The sequence below is a fragment of the Scyliorhinus canicula genome, chromosome 19, assembly GCF_902713615.1.
Source record: "Scyliorhinus canicula chromosome 19, sScyCan1.1, whole genome shotgun sequence".
NCBI classification, from domain to species: Eukaryota; Metazoa; Chordata; class Chondrichthyes; order Carcharhiniformes; family Scyliorhinidae; genus Scyliorhinus; species Scyliorhinus canicula.
The window spans coordinates 7305233-7325055 of NC_052164.1; the positions used below are offsets into that span (position 1 = coordinate 7305233).

Below are 19823 nucleotides of genomic sequence, written 5' to 3' on the forward strand. Positions count from 1 at the left end.
CCCTGTCTCTCTCTCCCCCCCCCCTGTCTCTCTCTCCCCCCCCCTGTCTCTCTCTCCTCCTCCCCCGCTCTCTCTCTCTCTCTCCCCCCCGCTCTCTCTCTCTTGCTCTTCCTCCCCCCCGCTCCTCTCCTCATCACCCCCCCCCCCCCCCCCCCCCCCCCTGCTGATCTAAATCCAGAATCCAAACGTAAGATTCTTATCCTTGTTTTTAAATATTTCATGGCCCCCCCTCCATATTGTGAGTCACTTCAAGCATACACCCCATGGCAGAAGTCTCTGTTTTCCAACTGGCTTTTTACATCTCCCGACGGGCAGCTGCACCTTCAGCCATTTGGAATCTTTGTTCTGGAATTCTTTCTTTTAGCTTCTGTACGCCATCCTCTGCACATTCTGCTCAAAAGTCACCTCTTTGATCAAGTATTTTCTCACATCTTCTAAATCCGCTGCTTTGGATAGGCATTCATTGTTGTCTGATTATATTTCTTTGAATTGTTTTTTCTATGTTTATGGTCCTATATCAATGCAGGTTGTTGTAGATTTGCTATTTCCGCTCAACCAATATAAATGAGGATTTTGTTCGCCACTGTTCTGTATCTCTGCTGACATGAGCAGGAATGTCACTGGAATCTTAAGCATTTAGATGGTCCCCATTGTTTAAAGTTTTGTTACATAGTGCCTATTGTGTTCACTGCTTCCTGCCACTATTAGTGTCTCATCAGTGTATGGCAGTTCTGTGAAAAAGATACTGGGCGTAATCCAACAGCCACACAGTGCCCGAAAAGCAGCTTGCATAAAGCCGATAAAAGCCGGGAGACCCTAGTCCCGGGATCTACCCAGCTTGCAATGCCTCGCGAGATTTACTGCCAAGGTGCTCAACTGGCATTTTTTTGCACCGGAGCCATCGGGCTGGGGGTGTCCTGTGCAACTGTTTGGCGGGGAGGGGTAGGGATCCGCCCATTGGGGGGGGGGGGGGGGGGGGTGCGTTTGGGTCATGTCCCGATCTCTCACTACCTGAGGAGTTTCAGCGAGCAGAACTCCTTGGTCGAGCATTCCCTGCTGAAGGCCCCTTATTTAATGCGAGTGGCGTTTTATAGCCATGTGTTTCTCAGCCCTCCGAACGTCAGGAAACACGCGGCTAAACGTGCAGGCGGGACTTTGTTCCCATTTAGTTGAATTCGCTCACTGTCTTTTTCACTAATAATGAAAACATTACAGTATTTTTACTTTGATAACATGTGTGGCTACAGTCTATATGTATGTCAAGTGATCTGGTTATAAACAAAGAAAAGCTATCATTTGAATCACATGATTGAATTCTGACTTTACCAACAATAATATGTTACTGGCAAATGGTTCATTAATGAATAGATTGTGAAGAAACCGAGCCTGTAGAGCAACCTAGTGGCCCGAAAATGAAATTGCATAGTAACTGGTGAAATAGCAACATTAAATTGATATAAAAGTGCACTTTCAGTCAGAGGTGGAACAAGGAGTGATGCTGAAGCGAGGATAAAAAGTGCCAGAGGAATAAGGGGACAGATGAAGACATGATATGAGTCACATCTCCACCACCATACTGTTTAACTGGGCCAGATGGTGGAATGGTATAGCCTGACAGGGAAATTTCATTCAGCCAGGGATAGGGAATGCTGATAGCAAAACATAATTTAAAAATTATAAGGGAAGTAAAGTTTGTGGACTGGTGGTGTATGCCTGAATCCAAGTTCTTACTGAGCCATAACTCCCTTGCTCTCCAGCGTTGGATTTGGGGGATACCCTAAACGTGCAATGGGGAATCTCTCTTGGAGGATCCTATGTAAGGGTACCTGGCAATTGTCCAGAAGGGCTAACTTTCCATTGACAATTTTGCTGGGCTGGGAACCATCCAACAAAACTAACTTTGAATGGTTTTACCCTTATAGTTACTCTGAAAAAGTTAGATGGAGAAAAAGCACTTTTAACTTCGGAGCAACAATTTTGAAGATCCAGACCAAGCCCTACATGGGAACCCCAAACACACATGCTCCACCACCACCCCCCCCCCCCCCCGACCCAAACACTCCTAGTGTCGGAACTCCCACACCCCATTTGATTACCTCCTCCCTTTCAATGGTCCCTTTAAACCCACCTACTTTACGGCAGCTACTGCCGTGAAAAGTGGGGGTATCCTCCTTCGTTGCATTCCTTTTTCACTTTGCTGTGGGAGTTTCACTGTTCCTTTCTCACCCGGCCTGAGTCAGCAATGTCGGGCGAGACTGGGGCTTTGGAATTCCAGTGAAGTCACTCTGGAGGGGCAATCTGCCGGTGATTGCCACTCCAAGGATTTATAGATCAATGCATAGGTGAGCTTCTACAAAGAAAAATCACATTTGGCAATATTTTAAATGCAAATTCATTATTTTTAGTTCTCTTGTTCTCAATCCTTATAAGAGAACATCATTATTTTAGTTGATTTCTCAAGGAAATGAAACATTTTGGGTCAAGAAATTGCTGCAGTCCCTCAGCTGGCACCCACTGGCTTGGCCAGCAAGTGTATCTTTTGAATCTAAGGCAATTATCATCCTTTTCATCCTTTGAAACTGGATTGGATTGGATTGGATTTGTTTATTGTCACGTGTACCGAGGTACAGTGAAAAGTATTTTTCTGCAAGCAGCTCAACAGATCATTCAGTACATGGGAAGAAAAGGGAATTGAACAGAATTCAAGAAAATACATGAGAATACATAATAGGGCAACACAAGATATACAATGTAACTACATAAGCATTGGCATCGGATGAAGCAGACAGGGTGTAGTGTTAATGAGGACTGAATAAATTTGTTATTGAATACAAGCAATATTCACAGTTGCACTTAGTATTTGGTGATGTGTACATTCCTTGATACTTCGGTCTAAATTTCTGGTTGTGGTGGCGAAACCTACGCAAACACAGGGAGAATGTGTAAACTCCACACGGACAGTGATCCAGAGCCAGGATCGAACCTGGGACCTTGGCGCCGTAGGCAGCAGTGCTAACCACTGCACCACCGTGCTGCCCCCTTCATTGCAGTGTTAATGTAAGCCTACTTGTGACACTAATAACATTATTATTAGCTCCTTCAATTCTTCTCTGTTGTTTCATTTCTTCCATAACTTTTTCCATTGTATTTTATGAAGCCCCCACCTACGCATCATGCATTATTTCCTAATTTGAAGAATTGGGTTATCTATTCGTAGACTACTTTTCAACCCAGTTACATGAACTGGGTCCCAGTTACATGAGAGGGATACATGGACTAATTTTCCCTTGCTACAGTTTAACTAGTGGAATTGGAGTTTTATAATGAGACATGACTTTGCTTTTATTTGTCTTAATTTGCTTTCAGGCATTGTCTGTGATTTTCTCAGGCTTTTCTTGTGATACTCTTACAATACCTTCTCGTAAGTAGCACTTCATCTTGCGTGGAGTCTCATGTAATTATCCATATATATCCACGCTTGAAAGCTTTACTTTGATTTCTGCACTAAACTGTCCAGAATGCCACCAGTAGTGGAAAGGGAGCATTTCTGTATATTTAGAGTTGAATTCCCTTGAGTTGTGTTTCAATACAATCCTAAATAAATGAAAGGGGTATTAAATTCACAATGAATTATCTCTTCACCCCAATTATATTTTTGGAAGATTTTTCTCAAAGATTTCTGCCATAGTTACTTTGTTCCACTCAGAGGGTCATCAAATTTATCTGAAACATGCAAACCGTACTTGGGCTTCTGTGAAGGGCGTTGGTCCTTATCCCTAGCATCCAGCCTGGTGACCTCATGCCTCTGAAACTGAGTTGAGAATTCCACAGAAATAACCAGCTGCAGCACTTAGTGCTAAATTTAGTTTAATATCTTGGAAATAGAAGAGAGAGAGATTGGAATTTATCAGTGAATTTCAGTGCTAATTTACAAATGTATTTGCCGATCAAATTAATTATTAAAAAAGTTTTCTTCAGTTTAATCTGCTTATTAATGGTAATTGTTAATTATTTATTAATATCATTATTATTGTAGCAATAATTAATATTAACAGGTTAGTAAACAAATTGGAAGACATGGGATTTGAGTTAAATGGTGACATAGATTGAGAATTGGTTATCAAATAGAAAACAGAGTAGGAATAAATGGGTCATTCTCACGCTGGAACCCTGTGACTAATAGGGCACCACAAGGATCAGTGCTTGAGCCCCAGCTATTCACGATCTATATCAATGATTTGGATATGAGGACCAAATGTAATGTTTCTAAGCTGATGACTCAAAACTGAGGCAAATGGTATGTTGACCTTTAGTGCAAGGAGATTTGAGTACTGGAGCTGTCTTGCTGCGATTGTATACAGCCTTGCTGAGACCACACCGAGTATTGTGTATAGTTTTGGTCTCCTTACCAAAGGAAGGATATATTTTCCATGGATGTAATGCAATGCAGGTTCACCAGACTGATTCTTAGGATGGCGGGATTGTCCTATTGAGATTCAGGAGACTATATTTTCTAGAGTTTCAGAGAGGCAATCTCATTGAAAAATAAAAATTCTTACAGGGTTCGACAAGAGATGCAGGAAATATGTTTCTCCTGTCTGGAGGGAGGGTGGTGGTCTAAAAACAGGGCGCAGTTTACCTTCTGCATTGCACTCCAGCGAGATCCCGGGAGAGGCCTTCCACAGACATCCCGGTAGCCATTATGCCGCATGGGATACAAATCCTGCCAAAAAGTGGCATGACCAAACAGTGAGCACCTAAATAGGCTTTAAACCTACTTGGGTAAGGTTACCTGGGATCTCCCAGCCTCCCCAGCGATGCCACAGCCAGGCGCCATTCAGTACTAGTCCACACAAAGTGGACCAGGTGGAACGACACCCGGTGTGTCTCCCGGTCCATCGGAGGCCCCTGGGTGGCAAGGGATAGTGCTAGATGGCTCCCTGACCCTCCTGAGATGCTGGCATCTTGGCACTGGCCAGCTGGTACCTTGGCACTGCCAAACTGGCAGGAGCACTGCCAGGGTGGCAGTGCAAGAGTGACTGGGTTGTACTGCTGTGGGTCAGGGTACGAGGGGGGTCATGCCCATGACAGGAGGGTGCAGGACAGGTAAGGAGGGTTGGGGTGGGGGATTGACGGGTGGGGATCCTGGAAAGTGGGGGGGGGGGGGGGGGGGGGGTTCGGCGGCGCTGTAAGGGGGCTTTTGTGATGGCCTCGAAGAATCCAGCACGAGTTTGTAGAGTCAAACAGAAAGTAACTTTATTCACAATATTCAAACAGTACCATAGTTCATTACTGGTTCCCTCTTTGGCCAGCTTTATTTATACAGTTTGCACTGCTGATGATTGCCCCCCACCCCATTGGGGAAGCTTGTATTCCCCAAGGATCATGGGGTAAACATACCCGGTGTGGAGAGGAGACTGACGATTGTCGCGCGATGTCCGTTCATCCGCTGTCACAGTGTCTGCATGATCTTGCCAATGTACCACGCCTCAGGACATCCTTTCCTGCAGCATGTGGGGTATGTCCCGAGGCAGGAATGTTCCCCTCCAGTCGGGGAACACTTCAGCAGTCAAGGGTATTCAGCCTCTGATCTTCGGGAAAGTGTTCTCCACGGCGGCCTTCAGGACAAGCGACAAAACAGAATTGTCGAACAGAAACTGGTAGCCAAGTTCCGCACACATGAGTACGGCCTCAACCGGGACCTTGCATTCATGTCGCATTATGTTCACCCCCCACCATCTGGCCTGGGCGTGCGAAATCCTACCAACTGTCCTGGCTTGAGACAATTCACACCTCTTTACCCTGTGATTATCCTTCTCTTCAGTCACTCTGTCTCAACCTCGATAGACTTAATTACCTGCAAAGACTCGCATTCAAAGTTTTGGCTTGCATCATTGACTTTGTCTATATATGTGTTTCTGGGACCCACCTCTTCATTCAACTGCGCTCTGAAAGCTTGTGATTTGAAACAAACCTGTTGGACTTTAACCTGGTATTGTAGAACTTATTATTGTGCTTGCTCCAATCCAATGTCAGCATCTCCACATTATGGATATAATATATATATATATGATGACTTCAAAGAGGATGCGGGAAGTAATGGCGTGGAAGGTGAGATAGTTGAAGACCAGTATGAACTGCTTGTAGATCTTTTTTGCAGGAGCAAGGGCAGGCTTAATGAGAAGGCCCAAGAAGCACTACTCCGGTGGTTTGGAAGGAATGAAAGGGTGGTACTGGAGGATGCCCAGACTGCGCTGGACACTGGGAAGAGCGGAAGCTCTGAGATGGCGCATTCCAAAATAAAAACTGAGTTTGCAGTTGCTCGGAGGATCAGCCACTGAACAAGCTCGAAACAGACAACATCATCCCAATTTTAGAGAAGCGTGCTCCAGAGGTACTCGGTGAATCGTTTCAGGCTTCTGAACTGACTTCCGATCGCCGACTCCCTGATCCTCGAGGACACTGAGGATGAGTGGGAAGACATTGATGATGCATACGGTGATAGCAATTCTAATGTTGAACAGATTGACGATTACGGGAATGAAACAGCGGAGGAGCTGATGACTATCTCGATTTGTAGCTCAACGGATCAATCATATATTCTCGAACAAGATCACGATGACCCAATGGCTGGATCGTCATGACCAGAGAGTGTCAGCATCGTTATTTCGAGTGAAGAGCCATTGAGCGATGCTCCAGCGAGCCAAGAAGGGGCAGCACCTGTTGCTGTAGATCTAACTTCCACCAGGTACCGGAAAGCGAGACGCTCCTACTTCCCGTTGAGGCCACAGAAGTGGGTGTGGACACCATAAGACACAGGAGCAGAATTAGGCTACTCGGCCCTTCAAGTTTGCCCTGTCATTCAACCATGGCTGATATTTTCCTCATCCCCATTCTCCTGCCTTCTCCCCATAACCCCTGATCCCCTTATTAATCAAGAACCTATCCATCTCTGTCTTAAAGACACTTAGTGATTTAGCCTGCACAGCCTTCTGTGGCAAAGTTTCACAGATTCACCACTCTCTGCTGAAGAAATTCCTCCTCATCTCTGTTTTAAAGGATCGTCCCTTTAGTCAGATTGTGTCCCAGTGATGACGCACCAGCACCTCAGGATCCACCTGAGACTCCGCAGATCTCCGAGCACAAGGTGTAGACCAGCACCAAATCAGAAACTGTCAAGCCTCAATATAAACACACAAGAATTCGCAAAACAATTGTCAAAATAAGGAGGAGGAAGAGGAGAAGACTGGGAGAGCTAGCTCATCCCACTGACAAAAGTAAAAAAAATAAGGTCTGGACTGATAATCCAGTGGCACAAGAAACAGCAAAACAACAGGGATCAGACAGAATTGTCACTTTCAGAAAGCTGCAGTATGCTGCCTCCAGTTTACAAACAGACATTTTATCATTGTGAGGCTTCATTGATTTGTTCCTGTTATGCTGGTGAGGAATATAGAATAAGATGCACAGCAATGGTAAAGGCTAAGCCAAAAGTCTAAATTGAACATATTGTGAAAATTAATCAAATGAACCTGAACTAGTCCAATTGGAGTGTGATTTCAAATTCGATTTCGTGGTTGATTTTTTTTGTAAAGTGGAGCCTTTTCCTCTCAAAGAACAAAGAAAATTACAGCACAGGAACAGGCCCTTCGGCCCTCTCAGCCTGCGCCGATCCAGATCCTTTATCTAAACCTGTTGCCTATTTTCAAACGTCTACTTCTCTCTGTTCTCCACCCGTTCATATATCTGTCCAGATGCATCTTAAATGATGCTATCGTGCCTGCCTCTACCACCTCTGCTGGCAAGGCATTCCAGGCACCCACCACCCTCTGCGTAAAATCTCGTTAAATATTTAAAAAAAAAATATTCTCCACTGATCCTCAATCGTTTGGCCCATGAACAGATCTTCCCAGTTTACTGTGGACAGTCTCAGTCTCATCCCATTAAAGTCAGCCTTACCTAAATCTAAAATTCTAGTGTCTGAAGCATGGTTTTCACTTTCAAACGCTACACTAAATTCAATCATGTTGTGATCACTATTGCCTGTCTTCTTGTTGCATCTAGAACATATTGCTGCAGGAAACTAGCCCATTCCAGAAATTCACTACCTTAAAAACAGGTGCTTGTCTGCCTCTCCCAATCTCTGTACAAGTTAAAATCCCCCATTAATACTACTCTGCCTTTGCTATACACATGCCTAATTTCTCCATTTGTACAATCTGACACATCAGACCTATGCGGTGCTCCCTCACCGGCAGCAAGATTTTCCGTTCTTGCAGCCAACCAATGGGGTTTCCCATTGTGGGCCACCCCATGCCGTCAGGAAACATGCGGGTGTGGGTGCGCTGCCTGCGAGAAGGAGGATCCACCGACGGAGAATCTCCAGCAGATGTGTTGAGCTAAACTCAGTGCAGTTATGATACAATTCATTTGTTGACCAATCAAAAACTTTCAGCTAAGTAGGAATATTTAAAAGAAGTACATATTTTGCCATATTAAAGGGTTTTCTCCTTCAATCTACGTTGAATTTTCCATTTTATTGATTGTGAAGTCTGTAGTAGATTGAGAGGAATTAATAGCAATTCACCAAGAGCATCCATTCAAAGGTGGTGTAACTACATTGCTCAATCAAATTGTCACAATCAAAGAATTAAAACAGTTATACTTAACTACATTTATTTTGATTCTTTTGTAGGATGAAGAAAATGGAAATGGAAGAGGTGAGTCTTTATTAATGTTTACAAAATATATTTGCATAAAATCAGTGTGCCATGGTGTGGGAGAAGATACTCATCAATTCTAGCTAGGGAAAGTAGACAATGGGGCTGTTTTGTTCATTTTTTAAAAAGTGTGAATTTTGAGCTTGATTAAGAGTTCCCTGTCTGTGTCTGTCGTGGAAGTAGATTAACATAATCTGTTTCATGGTATTACATTCGGTGAACTAAGAAAAGCTATTCCAATTCATTCATGGCAGAAGGTCTACGAGACACAGATTTAAGGTTTGAGAAAGCAATGCAGGGGATTGTGAGGGAGAACATTTTTTCACAACATGTGGTAATGATCTGGAATTTTCTTCTATGAGGGTGGTGGAAGCAAAAACGATGGATGATTTCAAAAGACAATTGGACACTTGAGGGGAATAGAATTTAAGAGAAGAAAACTCTGGACTATGGAGATTAATCAGGGGAATAGTACTGACTGGATTGCTCTTCCGTGAGCCGGCACGGTCTCAATGCACCAAATGACCTCCTTTTGTGCCATAATGTCTCTATGACTTGACAAAAAGATTAGTCTATAACTGTGTTTACATTTGTGTATACAGCTCTAATGTAAACAGACCAGTCTGTTCTGTATAAAGCTGCAGCATGCTGCTATGCAGAGGGACCTGGGTGTACTTGTGCATGAGTCACAGACGGTTGGCCTGCAGGTGCAACAAGTAATTAGGAAGGCAAATGGAATGTTGTCCTTCGTTGCGAAGGGGATTGAGTTTAAAAGTAGAGAGGTAATGTTGCAGTTGTACAAGGTGCTGGTGAGGCCACATCTGGAGTACTGTGTGCAATTTTGGTCTCCACACTTGAGAAAGGATGTGCTAGCACTAGAGGGGGTGCAGAGGAGGTTCACTAGGCTGACCGGAGTTCAGGGGGTTATCGTATGAGGAGAGGCTGAGTAGATTGGGATTATATTCACTGGAATTCAGAAGGTTGAGGGGGGATCTAATAGAAACACAAAACTTTGAAGGGAATGGATAAGATAGAAGTATAAAGGATGTTTCCACTGGTAGGTGAAAGTAGGACAAGAGGGCATAGCTTCAAGATTAGGGGGAGCAGATTTAGGACTGAATCAAGGAGGAACTTCTTCACTCAGAGGGTGGTTCAAGTATGGAATTCCCTACCGAAAGGAGTAGTAGACGCTACTTCATTGAATATATTTAAAGATAGGGTAGATGTTTTTTTGAAAAATATAGGAATTACAGGATATGGCGAGAATGCGGGTAAGTGGTTCTGAGACCACGAATAGATCAGCCATGATCTTATCGAATGGCGGAGCAGGCTCGAAGGGCCGGACGGTCTACTTCTGCTCCTAGTTCCTATGTTCTTTGCCACACCAGTCAGATTTCCTTCCCGAAAGGATATTAGTGAACCAGATGGGCTTTTATAAAAATCAATGATAGCTAAAATTAATTGGGAGTATTTTTTAATGGGGATTCCCACTGTGAAGCTGTAGTGATATCATCAAGCTATCCGAACAGCCAATCACATTAAAGTATTCTCACAGCCAAACAGCAAATGGAAAGCACTAAAATCCAATCACTTTATAAAAAAAAAAAAAAAAATGTCTATAAAGCCCAATAAACATTGGGACATGGGAGACTTGGGGTGATAAAGCAGTAAGGGGTAGCGTGCGACTTCAATCAGGGAGACTTCGGGAGATATAGCAGTAAGTGGGAACGTGTAACTTCAGCCTGCGAGACTTTGGGAAGTAAATCAGTAAGGGGAGCATGAGACTTCAACCAGGGAGACTTTGGGAGATAAAACGGCAACAGGAGTAGTCGCTGGTCAGAGCCGTATTCAGAATGGAAATAGAGATGTGGGGCGGAAGAACCCCACCCTGGCGTCAATCCCACCCCTGCCGTGTGCCAAATTCTCCTCCCCGAGATTCGGCGGGGGCGGGAATTGCGCCGCGCCAGTCGGCGGGCCGCCCGGGGCGATTCTCCGGTCTGCGATGGGCCAAAGTCCTGCCGCTGACAGGCCTTTCCCGCCGGCATGGTTTAAAACACCTCAGGATTCGACAGGATTGGCGGCGTGGGGAGGGGGGGGGGCGCGATCTCGGTGGCCTGGCCCGCGATCGGGGCCCACCGATCGGCGGGCGGGCCTGCGCCATGGGGGCACTCTTTTTCTTCCATGATGCCAGCAAAAGAGACCCCCTCTCCTGCGCATGCAGCCGCTGACGCACTGGCGCATGCGCGGACTTCCGCTGGCCGGCGAAGGCCTTTCAGCCCCAGCTGGCGGGGCGCCAAAGGCCGTTCGCACCGGCTGGCGGAGCGGGAGCCGCCGGCTGCTCCGTCCTGCCGGGACCCCCCGCCCCACTGGGTAGGGGAGAATCCTGGCCGTGATATCATAGGGAAGCAGGTAACTGAGTGGCTGATGAGTATTTTCCATTATCTTATTTAAACTAGGGAATAATTACTACTAGTAAGGTGTATTTTTTTATTAATTCCTGGAATGTGGGCATCACTGGTTAGGTCAGCATTTATTGCCCACCCCTAATAGCCCTGAGAAGATGGTGATGTGCTGCCTTCTTGAACAATTGCGGTCTAAGCATAGTAGGAACACCAACAGCGCTGATAGGAAGGGAGTTCCAGGATTTTGACCCAGCGACAGTGAAGGAACGGCAGTATAGTTCAAGTTAGGATGGTGTGTGGCTTGGTGGCGAACCTGCAGATGGTGGTGTTTCCATGTACCTGCTGCCCATGTCCTGCTAGGTGGTAGAGGTTATGGGTTTGGAATGTGCTGTTGAAGGAGCTCTGGTGAGGCGCTGCAGTGCTATCTTGTAGATGGTACTCAATATGGCCACTGTGTGTCAGTGGTGGAGGGAGTGAATGTTTTAGGTGGTCGATGGGTTATTGCTAGGGCTTTTCAGTATTAGTAAGGTTTATTAATATCAAGCCTTGTTGTCAGTAGCGAGGTTATTAACTAACAGAGGAAAAGCAGTGCTGCTCCAACTTCATGTTCTATGCTATGAAACTCCAGGACATTTTCCATGTCCTGGATAACCACTTATGCAGGAGGTGTCATCAGTTGAAGCAGCTTGAACTCTTGAGTGTCGGAACCAGAGCAGCCGCTGGCATCATGGCGGAGCATCCATGAGGTCGAGAGCTTTGTGGTGGCATGTTTATGGATGTTGTCTTCCCAAGGGAGAAAGGGAATAGGAGACTACCAGGTAGGTGCGTATAAAAAGGCAGGTAGTGCAGGAGTCTCCTAAGTGCATCCCACTTCCAACCTGTATTCGGATCTAAATAATGATGAGAGTGATAGTTCACCTAGGGCGTGTAGCCAGAGCCAAGTCCATGGTGCCAAGGGTGGCTCAGCTGTATGAGGAAGATTGAAAGAGCAACAGTGATGATAGGTGATAGATGATAGTTTGGCAAATAGACTGGCATTTCAGTGACCACAGACCTGAATCCAAGGTGGTGAGTTTCCGCCTGATACCAGGGTCAAGGATATTTCTAACTGCAGAGCATCCTGGGGGAAGGGTGAACAACCAGCAGTTGTGATACACATTTGTACAAATAGCCTAGTCAGAAAGAGGGATGTGGCCCTGCAGCCAGAATTTGAGGAACTAGGTAGGAAATTAGCAAGCAGGACTTCAAAGTAGTAAGGTTTGGATTACTCCCAGTGCCACACACAAGTGAACATAAAAATAGAAGGATTAAGCAGATGAGTATGTGACCGGAAAGATAGTATTGGAGGGAGGGAGTTTAGACATTTGGGACAGGCTGGGGAGATAGACCCTATACTGGCTGAATAGGTTGCATGGAAATAGAACTGGGTCTGAGTTTATTGCAGGACAATTTACTAGTGCTATTGGGGAGTGGTTAAACTAACTTGGCAGGAGTGTGGGAGCAAGAAGATAATATTGGGGCTGGTTTAGCACAGTGGGCTAAACAGCTGGCCTGTAATGCAGAACAAGGTCAGCAGCGTGGGTTCAATTCCCATACCGGCCTCCCCGAACAGGCGCCAGAATGTGGCGACTAGGAGCTTTTCACAGTAACTTCATTGAAGCCTACTTGTGACAATAAGTTATTATTAATAATAATACCAAGGTGCACAGAACACTGGAGAGATAGAAAGGACTAAAGTAAGAAATAGTAGGTGGGGACAGACTAAAGGAAGAAAGTAATAAAGTGTAATTCAGGATTTATGGTCATGTTATGAATGCACGGAGTTTGGTTAATGGTGCAGGTTGACTTGGAAATATGGGGCTGAATTCCCGTTTGGGAGACTGTTCTCCTCCCTGAACTGTCGCTTCTGGTTTGCGCTGGCATTAGGATAGATGTGCAAATTTATGCACGGCATGGAGCACAAGGGATTCCATTCTGAATCCGTTATTGGCTGATATAGACTGGAATAGTAGTAGTAGAAAGGGCAGAGAGGGACAAGAGTTCCTGGAATGTATTCATGAAAGTTTTCTACAGCAGTATGTTTCCAGCCTAATGAGAAGGAAGGCACTGCTAGACCTGATTCAGGGGAATGAGGTGGGCCAAGTAGATCAGACATCAATAGGAGAACATTTAGGGGAAAGTACTCATTGTATCATCAGGTTTCGGTTGACTATGGAAAAGAACAATGGCCAATCTAGAGTAAGAGTAATTAACTGGAGGAAAGCCAACTTGAGTGGGGTGAGAATGGATTTCTGTTGAATAAATTGGATGCAAAGGTTGGTAGGAAAAATAGTAGCTGAACAATGAAATATCTCTTCAAAGAAGAGACATTTCGGGCACAGGGTATATTCCCTCAAAGGAGAAAGACGGTAAATGAATCCAGCGCGCCTTGGATGACAAAAGATATAGGGATTAAGATGAAAAAGAGAAGTGTGCTTCTGACAGATGTCAGATAGAAAATACATTGAGAATGAGGCTTAATATAAAAAGGTTCAGAGGGAAAGTGAAAAAGGAAATGGGAGAAGAAAAGAGAGTATGAAAAGAGACTGATAGCTAATGTAAAAGGAAATTCATAACTCAACTGTTGACATATAAATAGTAAAAGGAGGAGTCAAAAGGGATCAAAAAGGGGTTTATGCATCGAGGCAGGCGGATTAGCTGATGTATTAAATGAATTTTTACATCTAGCTTTACCAAGAAAGAAGATTCTACCTGCGTGACCGTGAAAGAGAGGTAATTAGTAGTAAACTAGAAGGATTTAAAACGGGTAAGGAGGAGGGAGGTATTGGTTAGGCTGCCTATATTAAAAATTAATAAGATGCATCCAAGGATAATAATCTTTATTGTCACAAGTAAGCTTACATTGCAATGAAGTTACTGTGAAAAGCCCCTAGTCGCCACATTCCGGCCCTGTTTTGGTGCACAGAGGGAGAATTCAGAATCTCCAAATTACCTAACAGCACGTCTTTCGGCACTAGTGGGAGGAAACCGGAGCACCTGGAGGAAACCCATGCAGACACGGGGAGAACGTGCAGACTCCGCACAGACAGTGACCCAGCCGGGACACTGGCGCTATGAAACCACAGTGCTAACCACTGTGCTACCGTGGATATGGAGTGAAGTGAGGGTGGAAATTTCAGACTGGATGAGATTCATCCAAGGATATATGGAGCAAAGTGCGGGTGGAAATTTCAGACTGGATGAGATGCATCCAAGGATATGGAGGGAAGTAAGGGTGGAAATTTCAGAGGCATGGGCCATAATTTTGCAATATTCCAATATACCGTGGGGCAGCACGGTAGCATGGTGGTTAGCATAAATGCTTCACAGCTCCAGGATCCCAGGTTCAATTCCCGGCTGGGTCACTGTCTGTGTGGAGTCTGTACGTCCTCCCCGTGTATGCGTGGGTTTCCTCCGGGTGCTCCGGTTTCCTCCCACAGTCCAAAGATGTGCGGGTTAGGTGGATTGGCCATGCTAAATTGCCCGTAGTGTCCTAAAAAGTAAGGTTAAGGATGGGGTTGTTGGGTTACGGGTATAGGGTGGATACGTGGGTTTGAGTAGGGTGATCATTCCTCGGCACAACATCGAGGGCCGAAGGGCCTGTTCTGTGCTGTACTGTTCTATGTTCTATGTTCCTTAGACACCAGGCCAAAGGACCAGATAACTGCAAATATTGTACCCACCTTCAAAAATGGGTGTAAAAGATAAGCCCAACAATTGCAGTCGTTTTAACTTTGTTAGTGCTAAAACATCTAGGAACAATAATTCAGGGCAAAATTAATAGTCATGTAGACAAATGCACATTAATTAAGGAAAACCAGCATGGATTTGTTGCGGTAAAATTGTGTTGAACGAACTTCCTGTAATTTTTTGAAGAAGTAGGGAGAGAATTGATAAGAGCAGTGATGTTGATGTGGTGTACATGGACTTCCAAAAGTCACATGATACAGTGCCTCATAATAGACTTGTGGAGCAATGTTATAGCTCATGGAATAAAAGGGACAGTAGCACCATGGATAGGAAGCTGGCTTAGTCTGGCACAGAGCGGGTATTAAAAGGATGGGGGACTTGTTTATTGACGGGACTTTTGCTAGCCTGAGGGCGCTGGAAGAGAAATTTGGGTTGCCCCCGGGGAATACCTTTAGGTACCTGCAGGTCCGGGTTTTCGTGAGGAAGCAGGTGGGGGAATTTCCACTGCTACTGGCCCGGAGGATACAGGACAGGGTGGTCTTGGGCGTGTGGGTAGGGGACGGAAAGGTATCGGACATATACCAGGAGCTGCAGGAGGCCTCGGTGTAAGAGCTGAAGGGCAAGTGGGAGGAGGAGTTGGGTGAGGAGCTGGATGGGGTTCTGTGGGCAGAAGCCCTGGGCAGGGTCAATTCCTCCTCATCTTGTGCCAGGCTCAGACTGGTTCAGTTTAAGATAGTGCACTGGGCGCATATGACAGTTGCGAGAATGAGCAAGGTCTTTGGGGTGGAGGACAGGTGTGTGAGGTGTTCAGGGAGCCCAGCAAACCATGTCCATATGTTCTGGGCATGCCCGGCACTTACAGAATTTTGGAGAGGCTTTGCAAAGGCTATGTCCAAGGTCTTGGACACTCGGGTAAATCTGAGCTGGGGGATAACGATATTTGGGGTGTCAAAAGATCCGGGAGTGCAGGAGTCGAAAGAGGCTGGAGTCCTGGCCTTTGCCTCCTTGGTAGCCCAGAGACGGCTCTTGTTAATGTGGAGGGATGCAAAACCCCCAAGTGTGGGGACTTGGGTCAGTGACATGGCTGGGTTTCTAAGTTTGGAAAGAATAAAGTTTGCCTTAAGAGGGTCCTTGCAAGGGCAGCACGGTGGCCTAGTGGTTAGCACAACCGCCTCACGGCGCTGAGGTCCCAGGTTCGATCCCGGCTCTGGGTCACTATCCGTGTGGAGTTTGCACATTCTCCCCGTGTCTGCGTGGGTTTCGCCCCACAACCCAAAAATGTGCAGAGTAGGTGGATTGGCCACACTAACTTGCCCCTTAATTGGAAAAAATAATTGGGTAATCTAAATTTATAAAAAAAAAGAGGGTCCTTGCAGGGGTTCTCCAGATGGTGGCAACCGTTCCTTGACTTTCTCGCGGAACTTTAAGTGGAGGTCAGCAGCAGCAAAGGGGGGGGGGGGGGGGGGGTAGATTTTATTTGTAAAGGGCAGAAACCCCACCTTGCTTTGTTAAGTTGTTAATTCGCTTTTCTTTATTATTATGTTTTTTGTTGTTTTCTTTCTGTAGTGGTTTGTAAAATTTTGAATAAAAACAAATTTAAAAAAAAAACGGAAGCTGGCTTAGTGACAGGAAATGGAGTGTTGTGGTTAATGGATGTTTTTCAGGCTGGAGAAAGTCCTGTACTGAGTGTTTCAGGTGTCAGTGTTGGGCCTCTTATTCCTGATATATACATATCAATGACCTAGACCTTGGTGTCCAGGGTAAAATCTCAAATTTTGCAGACGATATGAAACCTGGAACCATGGTGGACTGTGAAGAGGATAGTGAAGAACTACAAAAGGACATTCACAAGTTTGGAGTATTGTGAGCAATTTTGGGCCCTGTATCCAAGGAAGGATGTTCTGGTCTTGGAAAGGGTCCAGAGGAGGTTCACAAGAATGATCTTTGGAATGAAGAGCTTGTCGTATGAGGAGAAGTTGATGACTCTGGGTCTGTACTCGATGGAGTTTAGAAGGATGAGGAGGGATCTTATTGAAACCTTACAGGATACTGTGAGGCCTGGATAGAGTGGACGTGGAGAGGATGTTTCCATTTGTAGGAAAAACTAGAACCAACAAGCACAACCTCAGACTAAAGGGACAATCTTTTAAAACAGAGATGAGGAGGAATTTCTTCAGCCAGAGGGTGGTGAATCTGTGGAACTCTTGCTGCAGAAGGCTGTGGAGGCCAAATCACTGAGTGTCTTTAAAAATGACAGAGATAGATATGTTCTTGATTAATAAGGGGTTCAGGGGTTATGGGAAGAATGGGGATGAGAAAAATATCAGCCATGATTGAATGGTGGAGCAGACTCGATGGGCTGAGTGGCCTAATTCTGCTCCGCTGTATTATGGTCTAAGTTGATGAGTGCACAAACGAGTGGCAGATGAAGTTCAATGTGGAAAAATGTGAAGTGATTCATTTTGTTAGGAAGAACATGGCGAGGCAATGTGAAATAAAGGGCATTGCTCTAAAGTGGATGCAGGAGCAGGAGCGACCTGGATTAATAGGTGCATAAGTCATTGAGGATGGCAGGGCAAGTTGAGAGAGCAGTTAGTAAAGCATGCCGTATTCTTGGCTTTGTTAATAAGGGCAGAAACTACAAGAGCAAGGAGGTCATGTTGAACTTGCCTGAGCAGGATTATTGCCTCGGTCCTGGTCGGTGGGTTTTAAGAAAGATATGAAGGGATTGGAAAGTGTGCAGGAAAGATTCATGAATGGTTCCAGGGATCAGGAGAAGGAACGGTAGGATACAGATTGGCAACAGTGACATGAGGAAAATATTTTTACACAGTGAGTGGGCAAGGTTTGGAATGCACTGCCTGGCATTCAAAAGGGGATTGGATTAATATTTGAAAAGGAAGAATGGGCAGAGATACGGGGAGAAGACGGGAGAATAGTACTAAGTCTTGTCCTGTATGCATTCTGTTTCTGTGAATTCTGTGCGAAGGTTGAAGCACAAATATCATGAAGTAAATTTCAAAAATAATTCAAATTTAGTTTAATAAATCTAGTTATTAATTACAACAGATGTATTGAATCGCACTTTGCAAATATAAGAATATTTTTCAGGGCTGCATCAGTTGTTCAGCAACTGTTAGATAGATCACAATTTAAAAAGCAGTTGGACTAATTGAACAGGGTGCGATTTGTAACAATGATTGAGGAGAAAAGGGACATAACTGCCACATAACTGATTTTCTAGCTTTGGCAGTTATGGAGGGCCTGAATAGTAGAATCAGTGAGTGGCAGACTGCAACTTCAGGACTTCCACATTAATCAAGAACATGAGAACTAGGAGCAGGAGGTGGCAATTCAGCCCCTCGAGCCCGCTCCGTCATTCAGTACGATCATGGCTGAACTCGGCCTCAACTCCATTTTCCTGCCTGTTCTCCATAACCCTTCAACCCATTGCTAATTAATCTGTTTATCCTCTCAAATTTATTCAATGCCCGGCATCTACTGTACTCTAGGATAGTGAATTGCACAGATTCTCGCCCCTTGAGAAAAGTAATTTCTTCTCATATCTATTAAGGTTGCAGGTCAGATCCCTGTCAAAACTGCTGCAAAATCCAGGGCAACAATTAACACATTTTCAAAACAGTGATAAATATCACATGACATGAGTAAAAGTTTTAAGTCACAGCAAACTGGAAATAAAGGACAATTGCTCTGTATCATAGATTTGAAATAGAAATGGAAAAAGTATGGAGTATATATTTCAGCAAAGATCTCAAGGCAGTTTTGTGTTAATGTATCTTCTCAATCCAATATTACTTCCCTAATTACCGCCCATTACTTCCATTTTCATTGCCAAAATCTTTATCTGGGACATGGGGCCTGTGGCATAAAGTGTTCCCACACATAAAAATATATTTCCTGCCATTTTTCTTGTTTGAGCTTTGGAAGAAAGGACCACCTGCTATGCTCTGCATTCAAAATTTGGTGAAGGAAACCTGTTCAGTCAGCTGTGGGGTGTACCAGTACCCTGCCAAGGACAGGCACCCAAAGAGGACTCAAAATATTTTTGTGAATTTTTATGGCTTGGATTCCACCTGTACCACAGTAGTTCTGTCATCTGATTCTGACATGACCCTCAAATATAAAATGTGCAGTTGTCCCCTCATATTCTAATGACACTGAAGGATGGGAATAAATTCAGCCAGAGTCTCGACACATCTCGATGGCAGATTAAAGTTCAGCTGAAGGTGCATTCCAGTTTTTTTGTATGGAGCCCTTATGAAGGGTTTCCCTAATAGTATGACTTTACAAATTGATTTTGTTTTACTTCACAGGCCATCAGAAAAGTCGCACAGAGCCTATGGATACCATCTTTGTTAAAAGTGTAAAGGAAGGAGGAGCAGCATATCAAGCCGGTCTATGTACAGGTAATATGAACTTCTGAGTCACAGTGAATCTTTGTCCCCGCTCGATAGGATTAAGCCAAAGTTGATTTCACTTTATGAAGCTGGCAAATTCCGCTCATCACCCACTGTTAGACCATACACTGAAGGTTTAACATTGACTTTATACCATTTTTTCTGATGTACATTCTGTTTTTTTAAAAATAAATTTAGTGTACCCAATTCATTTTTTCCAATTAAGGGGCAATTTAGCGTGGCCAATCCACCTACCCTGCACATCTTTGGGTTGTGGGGGCGAAACCCACGCAAACATGGGGAGAATGTGCATACTCCACACGGACAGTGACCCAGAGCCGGGATCGAACCTGACACCTCGGCGCCGTGAGGCAGCAGTGCTAACCACTTTGCCACCGTGCTGCCCATATACTCTCATTGTTTACATGCAAGTACTCACTCGTATAACACTTAAATGGTTGTGTATGAGGCTTGACTTTTTGTTGGTTACATGAGGTGAATCCAATCCTGTCCTATCCTTGTGTCGACATGTGCACACTTCATACAATGTTCTG

The 19823-nt window shown here is 44.8% G+C and overlaps 1 protein-coding gene across 1 annotated transcript in view; it reads left to right on the plus strand.

Moving 5' to 3' along the window:
- Window positions 1-19823, plus strand: part of LOC119954499 (rho GTPase-activating protein 21-like) — a 296828-nt gene that overhangs the window by 51684 nt on the left and 225321 nt on the right. The window contains exons 3-4 of the mRNA XM_038779786.1: window positions 8696-8720; window positions 19186-19278. Coding sequence (XP_038635714.1) covers window positions 8696-8720; window positions 19186-19278 — 118 coding nt within the window. The remainder of the gene's footprint in view (window positions 1-8695; window positions 8721-19185; window positions 19279-19823) is intronic.